This window comes from Panthera pardus, unplaced genomic scaffold (genome assembly GCF_024362965.1).
Source record: "Panthera pardus isolate Hobbes unplaced genomic scaffold, ASM2436296v1 HiC_scaffold_2, whole genome shotgun sequence".
In the NCBI taxonomy this organism is placed as follows: Eukaryota; Metazoa; Chordata; class Mammalia; order Carnivora; family Felidae; genus Panthera; species Panthera pardus.
Genome location: NW_026526765.1, coordinates 94,288,281 through 94,305,639, shown reverse-complemented (window position 1 = coordinate 94,305,639; position 17,359 = coordinate 94,288,281). Strand labels below are relative to the sequence as shown.

General features: G+C 41.6%; 1 protein-coding gene across 2 annotated transcripts in view; it reads left to right on the top strand.

The window, feature by feature from the left end:
- Positions 1 to 17,359, top strand: part of RASGRF2 (Ras protein specific guanine nucleotide releasing factor 2) — a 240,831-nt gene that overhangs the window by 64,173 nt on the left and 159,299 nt on the right. For both annotated transcript variants that reach the window (XM_019462875.2, XM_019462873.2), the window contains exon 2: positions 9,688 to 9,794. In XM_019462875.2, coding sequence (XP_019318420.1) covers positions 9,688 to 9,794 — 107 coding nt within the window. The remainder of the gene's footprint in view (positions 1 to 9,687; positions 9,795 to 17,359) is intronic.

The window sequence follows — 17,359 nt, the reverse complement described above, 5'->3', positions numbered from 1 at the left end:
TGAAATTTGGAAGCCAGACACAATGTGTCTTTCCTGTTGTAGAAAATCACAGTAGGAAGCAGTTAAACTCTTGCTGTTTAAGCTGGTTTCTAAGTTAAATTCTTATTCAATTAAAATCTAAAATCTGATTAATAGAGAAATGTATACTGAGTCAGTTTTTAAAAACTGATATTATAACACAGTGTGGATTTTACTGTGTCTTATTCATAGTTTCAAATTCACAATCAGTGTATTGGCTTGTGTTGGGACAAATCATTAAGTTCTTGCATGTCATCGAAGCTTCAAATTATAACTCCTAAGTCTTTGGGAGAATTAGGAATATTTTCATCATGAACATCAAACAACCACATAAAATTTACGAGAACAAAACAACCAACAACAAACACAGTCTGACCTCTTCTTAATTACCAGGTACCCAGTGTGCTGGTTAATCATTCTAAAACATCCTTTTCTTCTTTTCCCTATGCACTTTTCTCCAAGAAAAACTTTGGGAAAAAAGGAACGAACATTTGAATTACCTAGATTTGTGGATCTGGACCAAGTCCAGTGTCCTACACAGACCTGAGATGAAGGTAAAATCTGGCAATCCCACCCCCCACAGCAATGACAAGATGTACTCATGCCTTTCAAGGCACTTTTATGTATTATTGCATTTGATCTTTACCTTGGGGTTAGCAGGAGAAGTGGCCTTGTCTTCCTTTCACCTAAGAACAAACTGAGTGCCAGAAGAACTTGGTGCATACAGTTCACACTTTGTCTCCAGAGGCAGAAGGAAAAACTTGATGTCCCGCCTTCTAGCCTGGGGCTCTTTCTGCTGAGCTACACTGAGCGCTCAGATGCTGGTGTGAATCTGTGAAGTTGGCTGGTATTGAAGCCAGTATGCCCATGGCAAGGTCTCTGTATCTCTGAGTTAAAAAGGAAGTAAAGCAATAGGGAGAAGAAAAGCCTTCAGCCTTTTAGATCTTTGTGTCTAAGAAGACCTGGAGGAGGTAGTTGGATGATTTGACATATGTTTTAACAACGAAGAGCTTCGACATATAACTATGATATGAAAAGATGGAGTCTATAAAGTAGTTGAGAAATCAATCTCCTTTAACTTACACAGACTCTTCTTTGGAGCTAAACGTTCCTATGAGACAGAGCTGTGGTAAAGAAATGATCCCAGTAGATAAAAACATTCTTCTTCAGTTAGTGCCACACCAGCTGGCACCCATGGTGACCAGACACAGTGGGCGGAGAGGTACCTTACAAGTCACAATTTTGATGACAGGAAGTACAAAAGAGTGAGAATTTGAGGAGGGGAGTGGTATAAAGAAACATAAAGTGTTTCCCCATTTTTATTTTTTTATTAAAAAAATTTTTTTAATGTTTATTTATTTTTGAGACAATGTGAGAAATAGAGTGCAAGCAGCAGAGGGACAGACAGAGGGAGACACAGAATCTGAAGCAGGCTCCAGGCTCTGAGCTGTCAGCCCAGAGCCCGACGCGGGGCTCGAAGTCATGAACCGTGAGATCATGACCTGAGCCGAAGTCGGATGCTTAACCGACTGAGCCACTCAGGCGCCGCCCCCCGCCGCCTCCACCTTACTGTTATTTTCAGTCTGTCTTCTCTCACTAGGGCAGTGGCAGCACATCAAGTTGATAGTGATCTGCCTGTGCCTCGAGGGCTCAGGGATGAGATACTTTTCTCTTATGAAGGGCCAGTCACATACTGGAAAAACATTAACTGAGGTTCCTGTGAATGTTAAAGATACCACAGTTGTCAGGCTGAGTGAAGTTGAACTCAAGAGTCAAAAGTAGTATAGTGTAGTATATAGTATATATACACTATATGTATATAGTATAGTATAGTGTAGAAGTCTAGAGCACAAAGTAGTATGGTATGGTATGGTATGGTATGGTATGGTATGGTATGGTATAGTAGTATAGAGCACATAGAGCTCAATTTCATCAGTAATTTCATCAGGTGTTTAAAATGTATTCCACTTCCACTCTACAAGCAGTTATAGAAGGAAAGAGAGAGAGCAGGAGGTAATGAATCACAGGAAGAACAACATGACCACATGCTATATTATCACTTTGGAAATGGACCTAGAGCCCTATACCCAGCTTTATCCATCTCCACTTCCTCAAACACTTGGAGTCTCCTTTTGAACTGGGATGGACGGCCACAGCAACCCATGAGGGTAAATGGGAGAAATCCACTCTGGGCTGCAAAGGGCCACTGAATGGTGTTGTTCACATTCCCAGGGACTCGTAGGCCAAACCTCAAGGCTTGGCGAGGATGGAGAGCTCCACCCTGTGTTAGAGCCGTGCTGTGATCCCAGAGGCACTGGCACCCAGGCTGCTGCACTGTCCGGGTCCCTGGTCCCCTGGGCCTGAGTCACCCAGCCAGGGACAGTTTGGAGGGCACCCATTTCTTTATCCACCCTATGTTTGACTTGCAGTATCAGGCATCTGGGAGGCCCAGAGGAGAAGAATACCACAGTGGACTCCGTAGGGTGTCTTCCGTCCCTCCTTCCTGACAGGAACAGTGCGAAGGGGATACCAGGAGGGTTTTTTAGCTCAGTGATTGAAGACACAGGGTTGACTTTGGCTCTCTTAATCTAAAAGTGAAAATTTTCAAGAGCATATGTAGTAATTTAGAACCCTGCAGTACCATCCAAATGGTAATATGCATGGAGCAGCATGTTTAAAAATAAATTATTTTTCTGCTGTATACTTTTAAGAAAACCCTATTGCTTTTTTTTCCCTATTGCTTTTTAATCTGCCTTTGAACATCACTAATTTGACCAATGTTATTTATTTTCTCTAGATATATGGGTAGTATTACAAAGATATGAACAGTTTTTAAAATACATGAGTGCACTTATTGTTGACTATATAGTTGTATGTATCTGTTGTGACTCAAACAATTTAAAAGTGGAATGAACATATGTTTGTTGGCTGTATAGCTATAGGTGTTTTTTGTAAATGATTCAAACAATATAGAAATGTGGAAAGTGGAAGTGGTCTTGTAGGACTGTTCTTTAGCAATTGCCTCTGTCAGCTATAAATTTGTCTCTAACTTGCAGGAGCTTAAGGACCAGAGTTTTAAGTGAGCTTGTGTTTTCATATTGGGTTACGTTTGTTCTCTCTGCAAAAACACATAGCATAAACAGCAGCAAACCCATTATAATAAAACCCAGAAAACTGAAAAATTAAAATTCATACAAAGGTACAGTAGATACCGGAAAGACCCTGAACATTTAAATGTAATAGGCCTGTTCATTATGTTGTCTTTCTGGCAGTTTATGATCATTATAGGTAAGAAATAAGAATCTTTGGTAAATCTGCAAACCTAAAGTATCTGTTCTTACTGCTCTTGTAGGTGTTGGTGAGGTCATGATAATGTTTTGACTTTCCATATTTAGGATAAAAAGGTATATTGGTAGTTTAAGCCAATCCCTTTTAAAATCCTTTCTCTAGATGGCTTCACCTGGATCTGATTATACAGTCATGAGGTTTTTCACCACATGTGGCTGTCTGAAGCAAGTTTATTAATTTAATTATACCTCCTGTTTCTTTACTGATAATTATTTATTCATCAAACAGTATTGAGGGCTTTGTGTGTGTCTAGCACAGAGCTAGGATCAATGGTACAAAAGGACCAGGCTGTCAGTGAAGAGACCACGTGTGGACAACTCTTAAGGTGATGTAAGAAGAGGGTCCACAGGATTACTGAAACCCAGAAGACAGAGTGATCCTTTTGTCAAAGGTGCTGGGGAAGGATTCTTAGAGGAATGACATTTCAGTGACGTGAGTTGTGAAAGTTCAGTAAGAACTTGTAGGTGAAGAGACTGGGGATGTGGCAAGACAAAAATACACAGATAGAGAAGGAAATTAACATTTGTTAAGGGCCTACTGTGTGCCTGGCACTGCATGTCCGCTAATTTGTTCCTGTAAGGTCTACATCATTGTCCTCATTTTGCCTGGGATGAAACTCAGGCTCAGAAAAGTTATGTGGCTTGCCCAAGTTCTTGAGTTACCGCTTGGGGAGTCAGGATTCGCACTCCTGGTACTATCTGTAGCATGAGGCTGAGGAAGGAGCTTGTCTTCTTGGAGGAGCAATACCTTGGTGTGACTGGAGTATGGCACACACTGAAGGAAACAGAAACAAGTTTAAAAATGGAGAATGGAACTAATTAGTGTAGGACATTTTTAGCCTGCATAAGATTTGCTTTTAGTGTTTGAGAATACCAGTGAGGCTTTGTAAGTAGACATAGAAGCTTGATTTATCTTTTAGAAAGAGAACTCTGGCCACCAAATTTGGGGTGAGGGAGTTGGATAGGACTGGAGTTGGTGTCACAGATTTATGTTCATTACTAGGTGTGAAAAGAAAATACTTTTCTAAATTTTACCTGATTTTCTCCTTAAGACCCCTTCTCCACTTAGTAAGTGGAGAAAAAAAGAACCTAGATTTAGTTAAGAGTAGGAAACTCAGTCTGCCCCAGTAATGTGGGAAGTCTCTTTTGGAAATTCATTTTTCCCTCTGTACCTCCCTAAGATGGTATCTCAGTAAATGGAGTCTCACGTGTCCTTTAGGGTGTGTGTGTGTGTGTGTATGTGTGTGTGTGTGTGAATGTGTGAGTGTGTGTGTATGTATCAAAGGTTGGGGGAGTCCTTGCTGGTTCTGACTATGGTCTGGTGTTGTTCTGGCTCTGCCTTGGTTATCTTTTGGCGACTGTTGCTGAAGTGTGTGGCTGCTGTAACTTGCAGTCTATTTTCTCCTGGGTCAGCCAGGGCCTGGTTGTCCATATGGCTTACATGGTCCCACTTTGGCTCTTCTAGGCCTGCATAACCCCTACCCCATCCCATGGTAAGTTTTGACAGTGCCCTTCCCTTCTTGGGCCTCCATAGTATACTGTATAATTGCAAATGTCCACACCACTTAAAAGCTAGTCAGGCTCTGGAGAGCCAACTTCAAAACTTAGGCCTTTTTTTTCTTTTCACCTAACTGTTGTGACACCAGTTTTGCTGATTTGCAGTGACCACCCTATGTTGTCGTGAGAGTCGGGGGCAGGACATGAGAACGTTCCATGAGATGACATTCTCTAGATCCCTAAAGGAACAGCGATATAGAAGCTCCTTGGATTTTGGTTTTGTCATCAACCCTTTTAACTCCTCACCCTCCTCTGGGTTTTTAGCCCTGAGTGAGGTGAAGCTGTACCATATGTGTCTCTGTCTCATGATTTCTCTATTTACCTTGACCATTTCTTTCTCCACACTTCTCCTTGTGTTCCAAACTCACCGGGACTTCTTGAGGTCATCCTGTCCTCCTTCAGCAGGGGCCATTAACCTTTTGGCTGTCATAGTGGCCAGGATAACAAGGATAGCAAGGAGGGAGAGGGGTCAGCTGTAAGATAACAAGGAGGGAGAGCTGTAAGATAACAAGAGGGGTCAGCTGTAAGACAATGAGTATCAATTGGTAAGTATTTCAAAGCCGTCATATTTGTCGCCTGATGGTAAAGCTGCTACAGTAGTCTAGGTGAGGGATAATAAAAGCCAGAAGGGAGTCCTATGAAAGAGCTTTGGTGAAACCACATGTGGGGCTGATAAGAGGGGGAAGTCGAAGATGACTTTGGGATTCCCAGTTAGGGTAACCATTGAATAAAGATTCACTTGACAGAGAAAAGACAAGAGTATGAGAGGGAGAGAGGGAAGGTAATGAACTCAGTTTTAGATCTGACTGAAATGCTATGTAATAGGAGAAATATATATGGGGCTGGTGCCTGGGAGAGAATCTGCCTGGAGAAATAGATTGGGGAAACGGGTGGGAATGTCTGGGAGAAGAAGAGAAAGTCGTTGTCACTGCGGATGTTAAATTTAAAGACATAAACAAGGTCATCACTGTTTTAATTCTTCCTTGCACTTCATAATGACCCAGTACTTTGGAATTTCTCCAGGTTCTTACAGTGGGACAGGTCTGAGGTCAAGAGTACTGTCAAGGGAGTCTGTTGCTACCTTTTTTTTTTTTTTAATTTTTTTTTTTAACATTTATTTTTGAGACAGAGAGAGAGCATGAACCGGGGAGGGTCAGAGAGAGGGAGACACAGAATCCGAAACAGGCTCCAGGCTTTGAGCTGTCAGCACAGAGCCCGACGCAGGGCTCGAACCCACGGACCGTGAGCTCATGACCTGAGCCGAAGTCGGCCGCTTAACCGACTGAGCCACCCAGGTGCCCCTGTTGCTACTTTTGATCCTCAAGGGATCTTTAAAGCCCCAGGTCTGACACATAGATGCATGGTATACTAAGTTCATATCAGAATGAGGCCAGAATATTCTATACAAAGAAAACTTTGATGAAAGGCCAAAAAATAAGTTATAGATGCATGCAGAGGCACTATTTAATTTTTTAAAAAATTTAAATGTTTATTAATTATTGAGAGACAGAGAGAGACAGAGCATGAGTATGGGAGGGGCAGAGAGAGGGGGAGACAGAGAATCTGAAGCAAGTCAGCAAGAGCTGTCAGCACAGAGCCCGATGCGGGGCTTAAACTCATAAACCGCAGATCATGACCTGAGCCGAAGTCGGACGCTTAACCGACTGAGCCACCCAGGCGCCCTGGCAGTGTTTAATTTTTTGTAGTTGGGCTGAATTTGTTAAGTGAACTCCTGGAAAGGTAACATGTACTTCTCAAAACCATCATTGTTATGCCTGAGACATGGTCTAACCTTTGGATGTACTCTGCTAATATAATTACTTTGCTGTCTCTGAAAGGTGGCTTTTAATTGGGTTTCTTAGTAGCAGCTGCTGTGGAGCCGCCCGTCACAGCCTTTCAATAGATCGGGCTGGTTCATTACATGTTTCCTCTCCCTGGACTGGGCCGCTGGGCTTGGACAATAGCCAGCAGTTACTGAAATGCCATCACTTATAGGATTGACCTTTAAGACACTGATTTGTTATTTTGTTGAGTTTCGACTTTTTTCCTCTCAAATTTAAATGGAGCTTTATTGAATAGAGGGCTAAACTCAATTCTTCTCATTCTCCATGGCCCCTTCATCAGCTTATTTCCCCCTGGTTCATTGCATTTAGTTCTCTGGCTGGACAGGAGGTTTAAGAACTAAAGACAGCTTGTCATTTATGGGGCTCAGGACTGTCCATGGGGAAGTGCGGTGGATTATCACATAGGCAGGTCTCAGAGTCCTCAATGCACTGATGATTTATGCACAGGTAACCTGAGCATAAACTCTTAGTTTTTTCTTTTTGGTGTAATTGTGTTGAAAATTCTTTTTCTTCTTAAGTTTTTATTTTAATTTCAGTTAGATAATATACTATGTATATATTAGTTTCACGTGTACAATATAGTGACTCAACACTTGCATACATTACCTGGTGCTCATCACAAGTGCACTTCATAATCCCCATCACCTATTTCACCCATACCCCCACTCACCAACCCTCTGGTAACCATCAGTTTGTTCACTATAGTGAAGAGATTATTTCTTGGTTTGCCTCTCTCTTTTTTTCCCCTTGTGCTGGAAATTCTTATTTCTAGGATTATTGTCCTGAAGGCTTTTAGTTCATTTGAAGAAAATGAGTACCTAAGTGTCACACTGAATGAACAAAACTTTGGGAGTAGGTGGGAAGGTGGGACAACAAGAAGAACTCTGTGTTTGGCTTTGGTTCTCCCTTAGAGCAGCTCTGTGGGGCTGGTTCTTTTTATGCCCCATCATGACATCCTGGTGGGTCCAGTGTATTTTCTGAATATTCTCATATAATAAAAAGCTATCTCGTCACATTTCCTTTCCAGAGAGTCTCAGTTTAGTAATTAATACGTCCAGCCTCAACTAGACTGGCTTAAAGTGAAAGCTTCTCCCCTGGCTCAGTTCTCAGATTCAAATTCCACCAAAAATAAAAACTATTGATATTTTTATTGGAATGCATTGAAACTATAGATTAGTTGACTTCTTAGAGTTGATAAACATATTTTCTTGGATTTAGTCCTATTTGTATTTGTTATTACAAATGCTTTGTTTTCAAAATTAAGTTTTGTGTTTGTTGATATTATACCAAAGTGCTGTATATTGATTTTATCCCCAACAATTTTGTTTGGTGGTCTTATTCTAGTAGTTTTTCAATGAATTTTTTTTTTTATCAACCCACAGTTCTCTATCTTTAAGAGTCTCTTGTGGTGTGTTTCCTCCTCTCTCTCTTTCCGCCTTCCCATATGTTCATCTGTTTTGTTTCTTTTTTTCTTCATTTTTTTAAAAAAAATTTAATTTTAGTTAACATACAGTGCAATATTGGGTTCAGGAGTAGAATTCAGTGATTCATCGCTTAACATCCAGTGCTCATCACAACAGGTGCCCTTCTTAGTACTCGTCACCCATCTAACCTACCTCCCACCCACCTCCATCCATCAACCTAGTTTGTTCTCTGTCATTATGAGTCTCTTGTGGTTTGTTTCCCTCTCTTCTCTCCCCCTTTCCTTCCCGTATGTTCATCTGCTTGTTTTCTTAAATTCCACATATGAGTGAAGTCATATGGTATTTGTCTTTCTGTGCCTGACTTATTTCGCTTAGCATAATACATTCTTGCTCCATCCATGTCATTGCAAATGGCAAGATTTCATTCTTTTTGATGGCTGAGTAATATTCCATTGTGTGTGTGTGTGTGTGTGTGTGTGTGTGTGTGTGTGTGTGTGTATTCCAGTGTGTGTGTGTGTATCATCTTTATCCATTCATCAATTGATGCACATTTTGGCTCTCTCCATAGTTTGGCTACTGTTGTTAATAATGCTGCTATAAACATTTGGGTGCATGTGTCCCTTCAAATCTGCATTTTTGTATCTTTTGGGTAAATACCTAGTAGTGAAATTGCTATATCATAGAGTACTTCTATTTTTAGTTTCTTGAGGAACCTCCATACTGTTCTCCAGAGTGGCTGCACCAGTTTGCATTCCCACCAGCAGTGCAAGAACATTTCCCTTTCTCCACATCCACGTCAACACCTGTTTTTTCTTGTGTTGTTAATTTTAGCCATTTTGACAGGTTTAAGGTGACATCTCAATACGGTTTTGATTTGTATTTCTCTGATGATGTGTGATGTTGAGCATCTTTTCATGTGTCTGTTAGCCCTCTGGATGTCTTCTTCAATTAATTTTTAATATAGACAATTATATCAGCTGTGAAAAATCAGTTTTTCCCTTGCTTTCCATTTCTTGTGCCTTTTTTCCTTTATTTTTCTATATTGCCCACCAGAGAGAATTAGCAAATGTAAGTAGTGATAACTGCCATCTTTTTCTTATTTTTGATTTCAGAAAGGTTGCTTGCAGTAGCACACCAATAGGTAAGATGTTTGTAGTAAATTTTTGGTTAGATATCCTTTATTAGGTTTAGAAATGTCAGCAAGGAGTTTTAATCCTGCATGTGTGTAACCTTATCAAATACCTTGTAGCCTTATCAAATATCTATATCGAGTAAGGTGTTGCGGGTTGACTCTTACTGAAGGGCATTAAGATGCAACCTATTGTATCTTCTAGGTGCAAAGTCATTGCCAAGTGGACTGGGAGTGATACTACATTTTGAAATATGATTTACATAAAGCTGATGCATTTTTTACACATACACCCTTTGTAGGAAAATAGTGTATTATGCGGTCAGGCTTGAAAAATAAAACTAAACTTTGTTTGTTTTTCTCTCTAGTATTACTTTACCGTTCTTTTTGGCCATGAAGGTCAGAAACCCCTGGAGTTGCGCTGTGAGGAGGAGCAGGATGGTAAAGAGTGGATGGAGGCCATTCACCAAGCCAGGTATGGGCTCAGATCCTCTGTGTGACACTGGATTGACTGGGTGTCTTGCCTTGGGGTTTTCACTGTTGGCTGTAGTTTTGGAAGAACTTGAAATTCCAAGATGGGTTTCCCCTTGGTACCTCCTCCTTAGTGACATGCGAGATGCTTCTTTGTGCTTTCTACGGTTATATTCCGGCTAAAGATGGAAGGTAATAGATGTAACAATAATAATATCAGGTTACTTTTGTGGCTTGTTCCTGTGTGCCAGGCACTCTTCTAAGTGCTTCTCAAGTAAGGCAATTTATTAAACGTATTGAATTGCTTATCCACTCAACAATCTGAGAGTGGGTATTATAATTACCCCTCTTTTACAGAGAAGGGAAGTAAGGCCCAGCCGGTTAGTTTGCTTGCCTCAGGTCACACAGTTGGTAAGTGGCAGAGCCAGGATATGGACTCCACCAAGCCCACATTTATACACTCTGCCCTGGGCAGCCTGGGTATCAAGAAGGGTGATGCTGACTCTATCTAGGGAGATAGAAGAGTATGATTTTGTTTCCTCCTAAGAAATATCAGGAAGAAAGAATGCACTCAGCCTCAAACAAGAACGAGAAATCTGAAAGAGACTCAGGCAGATCCTTCTCTTTTATTTTTCATCTTCATTTCTGAAGTCCAGTCCGCTTTTGCTTTAGCTGGCTCCCATGCTGTCTGCTTTCCTGCCTGTCTCATCCCTCGTCCAGTCTTTCATCACCCCCCAACTGCCTACTCATATTCCTGGTGTTTTAGGTGCAAAATTCCAGCTGGGGCACATCTTCTTTTCCTTCCCCTGACATGCCCCCTGCTTCTCGGAAGTGCCCGTTCCTGCCTCTAACCACCCCTGACCCTGAAACTCCTCGGACAAGTTGCCCTCATAGGCCCCTTCTCCACATGGCTGCGGTGCTTGCAGTAGTACACATAGAATATCTAACAATTTAGCACAATAGAGGTGGGTTTTTGTTTTTGTTTGTTTGTTTGTTTTTTATTATTTTTTTTTAATATTTAAAAAAAAATTTTTTTAACGTTTATTTATTTTTGAGACAGAGAGAGACAGAGCATGAACAGGAGAGGGGCAGAGAGAGAGGGAGAAACAGAATCTGAAACAGGCTCCAGGCTCTGAGCTGTCAGCACAGAGCCTGACGTGGGGCTCGAACTCACGGACCGTGAGATCATGACCTGAGCCGAAGTCGGACGCTTAACCGACCGAGCCACCCAGGCGCCCCTGTTTTTGTTTTTTTACATATTTTGCACGTGTGCTTTCTGTTTCTTGAGCTGGATTGTGTGCACCTGGAGAGTAAGGAGGAGGATGCTTCATTTCTGAATGAAGCACGGTGCTCATTATGTGGTAGGTGACCAAGAAATATTTTCAGATTGATTGTAAAGAAGATGAGGTATTTGTTCTGGGTTTAGATGCTTCTTTAACCCTTGAGATTTTTTCTCTGAAAGTTCTCTCCGTCTCATCCCCTCCCACTCCTCTTCTTTCTTAAGCTTCTTTATATTAACCACCTACCTCCTCTGTGGCAGGCGGCATGCTAAGTGCTTTACATACTTTGTTTATTCCTCACAACTACCCAGCAGGGTATTATTAGCCCTACTTTGTAGATGAGAAAACAAAGATGCATGATTATTAAGCAGATTGGCCAACATGTAAAACGAAGTTGTTACGCTGCAGAGCTGAGCTTCCCACACATCAGTCTGACTCCAGAACCTTTTACCAGTGTTTTCTATTGTAACTGTCTTTATTATTGTCTCCTTCTCTCTTTACTCTTCCCCTCTTCTGTTTCTTTTTCTCTTTCTCTGTTCACAGATGAAGGTAGATTAGTATGAGGTTAGGGTTGAGAGTAGAAGATGTTATTTGCAAAATATTTCAGTCCCTTTTCTTCCCTCCTCTTCAGAATACTTCTCTGAGATGCCCAGGGTTGGCGACCAAATGCTGCTCACCAAGTGGGCCCTGGGGATAGCTTGCCTACATCGTGATCCTGGCACACTGTTCGGCTGTCTTTTCTCTCATTGTTTCTGTCTGAGGGTTTTGCCCCAGACTGTGCTCTACAGTACAGTGACTTGCTGTAGAAAGAAGGCTGGGTCTTCAAAAGTGAAAGAAGTATCAGGTTGGCAAGGTAGAGCTTGGGTTATTTCTGGACACAGTCTCTGCGACTGCTTCTGTTCTCTCCTACCTGGGAATTAAAATGATATAAATAAGTTAAAACGTGTGTATTTGCCCCCTTTTTTTTTCCACTCCAGAAAAGCCAGATACTCGTAGTAGCCTAGAATGCCTCTGTGGTTGCTGAGCAAATACCATGTTGGACCAAATACAGAGTATGGATTCCTTCAAAAATGGTTAGATTTTAAATCTAATTTTTAAAATTATTTTAAATCATTTTTTTAAATGTTTTATTTAATTTTGAGAGAGACAGAGACAGAGTGTGAACAGGGTAGGGGCAGAGAGAGGGAGACACAGAATCCGAAACAGGCTCCAGGCTCTGAGCTATCAGCCCAGAGCCCGACACGGGGCTCGAACTCACAAGCCATGAGGTCGTGACCTGAGCCAAAGTCGGACGCTCAACCGACTGAGCCACCCAGGCGCCCCATTTTAAATCATTTTTAAATCACTATTTTTCTATGCTATGGGAACTTTGTCATATACGTGGAAGTGGGTCAGTATTTGGTGTTGATTGACATATGATCGAAACCAGGGCTCGTGTGATCTTGTCAGAAACGTAGACTTTAGAAATCACTTTGGTGATTTAGGAGACCGAATGATAAGAATTCTCTTGTGGATTTGAAGATTTAGTTAATAATTGATTTTTTTTTAAATGTCCTGCCTTTTTGGTCCATTAGATTTGCTTTTCCTTTGATTTGAGGCCCAGGACTGGGGTCTTTGATGATTTCTTTTTAATCAGACTGCTTTATACTTGAGTTCTTACATTTGACTTTTTGCATTGAGATGCTTCTTACATTTTCTGTTTTATAAATCGGGAGGATAACAACGTTTTCATTTAAGTTTCATTAAGTTGAGTTTTTGGTGTGAACTTGGATTTGTGAAATTCATTCTGACTGTTCATACATGTGCAGAGCCAGAAAGTAAATGAAGCTGATTCAGAGAAGGAATTTGTCAGCCAGTTTTGCTTGGCATTGTGCTAATTAAACAACTGATTGGATGACTAAATATTTCACCTTTAGAGCGTTAATTTGGTGCCACTGCCTTTTTAATAGAAAATGCTCAATAATTACGTTTTTTTTAAATCCCTCTTTTTAAAAGTCTGAGCTTTTGACTAACTGATGGCTATTTTAGCCTGAGACTAATTTTTTTTGAGCTCCCTGCAGACACTACATAGAAACAGGGACTGCTCAGAGCCCTTTTCCTGGTCTCTGCTGTTTTACTGGGATGTCTTTTCAGAACTGGCTTGGGCATGCTGTCCTTGTGTGCCACAGATATCACATTCTTGCTGCTGGCTTATTGTACCTCCGAGATGAATCTACTTGCTCCAGTTTGCCTTCAGAGGATCTTTGGGTCCTTTTCTGGGATGTTGAATTGCATGTTTTCTCCCTTAGATCTGGCCCAAGGAAAAATCTTTTTGGAAATTACATTCTCATTCTGAAGCTCCGATGTGGTCCAGAAAACTTGTCTTACGGTTTTTTGTTTTTTGTTTTTTTTTTTGAAGTTGGCCAATATTACTTTCTAGAACACTGGCACATTTAAAATATCATTCCATCACATATTATTGGCACCAGTTCATGGGAAGCTGCTAGCAAGACTCAGTCATGTTTTTGTCTGGATGAGCTGAGGCCAGAGCATTTTAATAGCAGTGAAGTCTATGTTTATTCCATAAGTGGTTTGCTAGTTGGGTATGGAATTTTGGACATTCCTAATAATCTGATTTTTGTTGTTGTTGTCTTCTTGGCCGTATCTGTCTATCGTGGTTGGTTTAGTCATTGACATTAGGATGGTCAAAAACATTGACCCAGGTAATTGTGGGTCCTTAGGGCTCACTGACTGAAAAGACAACATCCACAGCACTGTGTCTCCACTTTTTATCCTCTGGAACATGGACCAAGCGAAGTCTCGGCAGGTAGAAGGTAGCTATGGCCTGGAAGAGGATCTAGGTGTGCAGAGATACCAAAGCTCTCCCCATGCTGGTCTAAGCATAAGACCTGAAGGACCTGGTCTATGACAGTTAAGAAGAGAGAGCTAGAAAGTATTCCAGAGATGGGGTGGGGGATGACTTCAGAGGACTTTGTGACCACCTGGATGTGGGCAGTATTAGACCAGAATGATATCTAACACATCTCTCAGGGCCCTAGCATGGATAGTGTCACTTACTGGGAGAAGAAATGATGGATGAAAGCAGGTTTGTGGGGCCAAGATGGTGAGCACTGGTCAGGAGGGGCCTCTGAGGGGAATTGGAGGGTTTGATTGCCTGGAAGGGGCAGTGAGGAGCCGTGTGATTCTGAGGGGTCTCCTTGCCCTTGCTAGGGAAGATATGAGAAAATGAGTATCCGAAGCTACTGGAGAAGTAAGGTATGTCCTGAGGGGAAAGCTGGCTTTGGGTTTCTACCAAAGCTGGGGTTAGAGGAAGACTTTTGAAAAGTTGGAGAGGTGGAGAATATTGCGCCTGGTACAGTGAGCCACAGAATGTGCACAGCTTTTCCTTTTTTCCTCCCTGCAAACGTATGGCTTATGCTTTCAGTGGTTGAGACTGTCCCACCGTACCTTTCCCCTGCTTTCTAATTTTTTAACTGAAACTCTGCTCAAACTCCCATCTTGACAGTCTTCCCTCCTCTTGGTGTGTGCATATGGCAGGTGGATCTTAGGCTTTTTTCAGTGGGGAGGGCATTTGTAAGGGAAGAGGAATTCAGTGTGTGCTTCCATTCTATAAAGCTCATGTCAGATTTAGTCTGGCAAGGGTTTGACAGCACCCGTTCCCTCATCCTGTCAGTCCTGAACTTGACGAGCATAGAGACTTAATCCTCCAGTTAAGTCTTTCAGTTAAGTCTTATCCTTTTGTCCACTAAAGAAAGCTCTAATCCAGCCTCTTTGGTCTGTTTTTATCTGTAGTCCTTTTGATGACATGTGCCTCAGGCAGTCTGTTGTTTGTTCTCTCTCTTTCCCCCTCTATCAATCTGTTCCCCCCTCCCCTCCCCCACAACATACACCACACACACACACACACACACACACACACACACACACACACACACAACACACAGCATACACAACCACACACACAAGCCATCATGGTAACTGCTCCAGACACCTAGTGCCTGTAACCTCATCCTTTTAATTGGATGGAGGCATAATTTAGAGTGAAGTGTATATTATAAAATCTATCCCAACACTAAAGGCCACTGTGTGTATCATATCATCCCCATAAAATCAGCTCTTTATATAATATATGTGCAGGGAGAAATCATTCACAAATCAGAACAAAGCTGAAAACGCTTTGTGTATCACGGTGAACTGACAGGACTAGAAAATCAGAAATGGACAGTGATGTCATAGCCTAAAGCTATATTTTGTATTCTTCTTGTAATAATAAGACTATCACTACTATTGCTACTTTAAAGCTGAAGATATGGATTTTGTTCATTTGATATATATTTTTTTTAATAAGAAGTTTTGTCAGGACTTTGCCTCCAGATTGGACATGATGAAAGAGACGTCAGCACTTTCTTCCTTAGAACCTGCAAAGAAAGAGAGAAAAGGGATAATGTGTCTGCCAACTATGAAAGATTTCACTTGATGAGATGGTAGAAATTGTTTTCTACAGGGAAAAGTTGGGCTTGAATTTCTTTATTTTCAGCCTTTGGTTAATACTTTCACCTGCTGGTTCTCTTTCCTGTTCTTCACAGTTTTTTCTTCAGTTTGTTTGCACTGCACCAGGAGCTTGCAGTAGAACAGGCGCTCTGTCTGTTTGCACATGAACCCCAGCCCGCCTGCAGGGGGCGCCCCCCCAACAGGCTCTTGGCTGCCCCAAGAACTAGTGCTGCTTCAAGGCAAATTTCTGCCTTGAGCCTCTTCCCTCTGATTCCCTTGCTCCATCCGTTATTCCCTTTCTTATACATTCCATCTGTTTACCAAGCCGGCTCTGGCTTTTTTCCTGTATTCTTAGATTCTCTTTGAATCTCTCCCACCTTGAAACAAGAAATTAAAATCCCTCCCTTGGCCCCGCATCCTCCTCCAGCTGCCCTCTCTTGCTGCATAGACAGGCTTCCTGAAGAAATACTTGGGTTGTTCTCCTTCCTCACTCAGCTCCTGCTCCTTTTCCAGCCCTTTGTGATGGGTTTCTGTCCCCACCACACAGAAACTGTTGTTACCCGAGTCAACAGCGTCTTTCCAAAGCTTTTCTTTCCTTATATAACTTCAACTTTCCAGTAATATTTATTTTTTAATTACACAAATAGTACATAAATGCAACCTCTCTAATAAAAAAAAAGAAAGAAGGAAAGGAAAGGAAAGGAAAGGAAAGAAAGAAAGAAAGAGAGAAAGAAAGAATCCAAACAATGAAAAGTAGAGTAAAAAGTTATTCCATTCATATGCTCCTCCTTCCCCTCCCCACATTCCCCAAGCTCACTTATTCCTCAAAGGTATTTACTGGTAACAGTCTCCTGCTTAGTGTTTTCATACATTTGCATATCTGTTAGATAAATAGATAAGATAGGTAATATTACATACTCTTTTACTGACTATTCATATTATTCTCAACCTTCCTTTCACACTAATTTGGAGGTTGTTTTTTATTTTATTTTATTATTTTTTTAATGTTTATTTTTGAGAGTGTGAGCAGGAGAGGGGCAGAGAGGGGGAGACAGAGGATCTGAGGTAGGCTCCGTACTGACAGCACAGAGCCCGATGCAAGTGCTGGAACTCATGAATGGCAAGATCATGAACTGAGCTGAAGTTGGGTGCTTAACAAATTGAACCATCCAGATGCCTCCTGAAGAGGTTGTTTGTTTGTTTGTTTGTTTTAAACATCATTATGTAGAGACCTAAATCTTCTCTTGAAATTCTCTTTCCTTTTGCTTCTAGGATATCACTCCTGATTCTTCTACTCCTTTGATCATTTCTTCTCCTCTTTCACTGTCCCCTGTGTTCTGTCCCTTTCTTTAATGTCACTGCTCTGTGCCCTTGTTCCTTTCTCTCCTCACCAGTCATCCACTGCCAAGGCTTCCCCCAGGTGGATGGAGTCACCCTTGCTTTCGTTAATGCTGGGTACCGTGCTAAGTGCTCCCTGTTCTCTTCTCACTGAACAGTCACAACGGCCCATGAAATCGGTGGTTCAATTGAGTCTGAGGTCTTAGAGGATAAAATAACATCCCAAAGATCACCAGTCTACTAAGTGGCAGAGCTGATCCTCAAATCCAGGTCAGGCTAACTCTGAAACCTATGTACTTAATTAGGAAGATGTATTGCCTCTAGTATGTGTAGAACCATCTTTCTATACTGACCTAACTGTATACCCCTCCCCCTGGGTGCTAAACTCAAATTTTTTTCCGCCTCCCCTTCTTCCTACCAGAGTATAGTCCCCTGTACACACATACTCAGTCACTCAAGC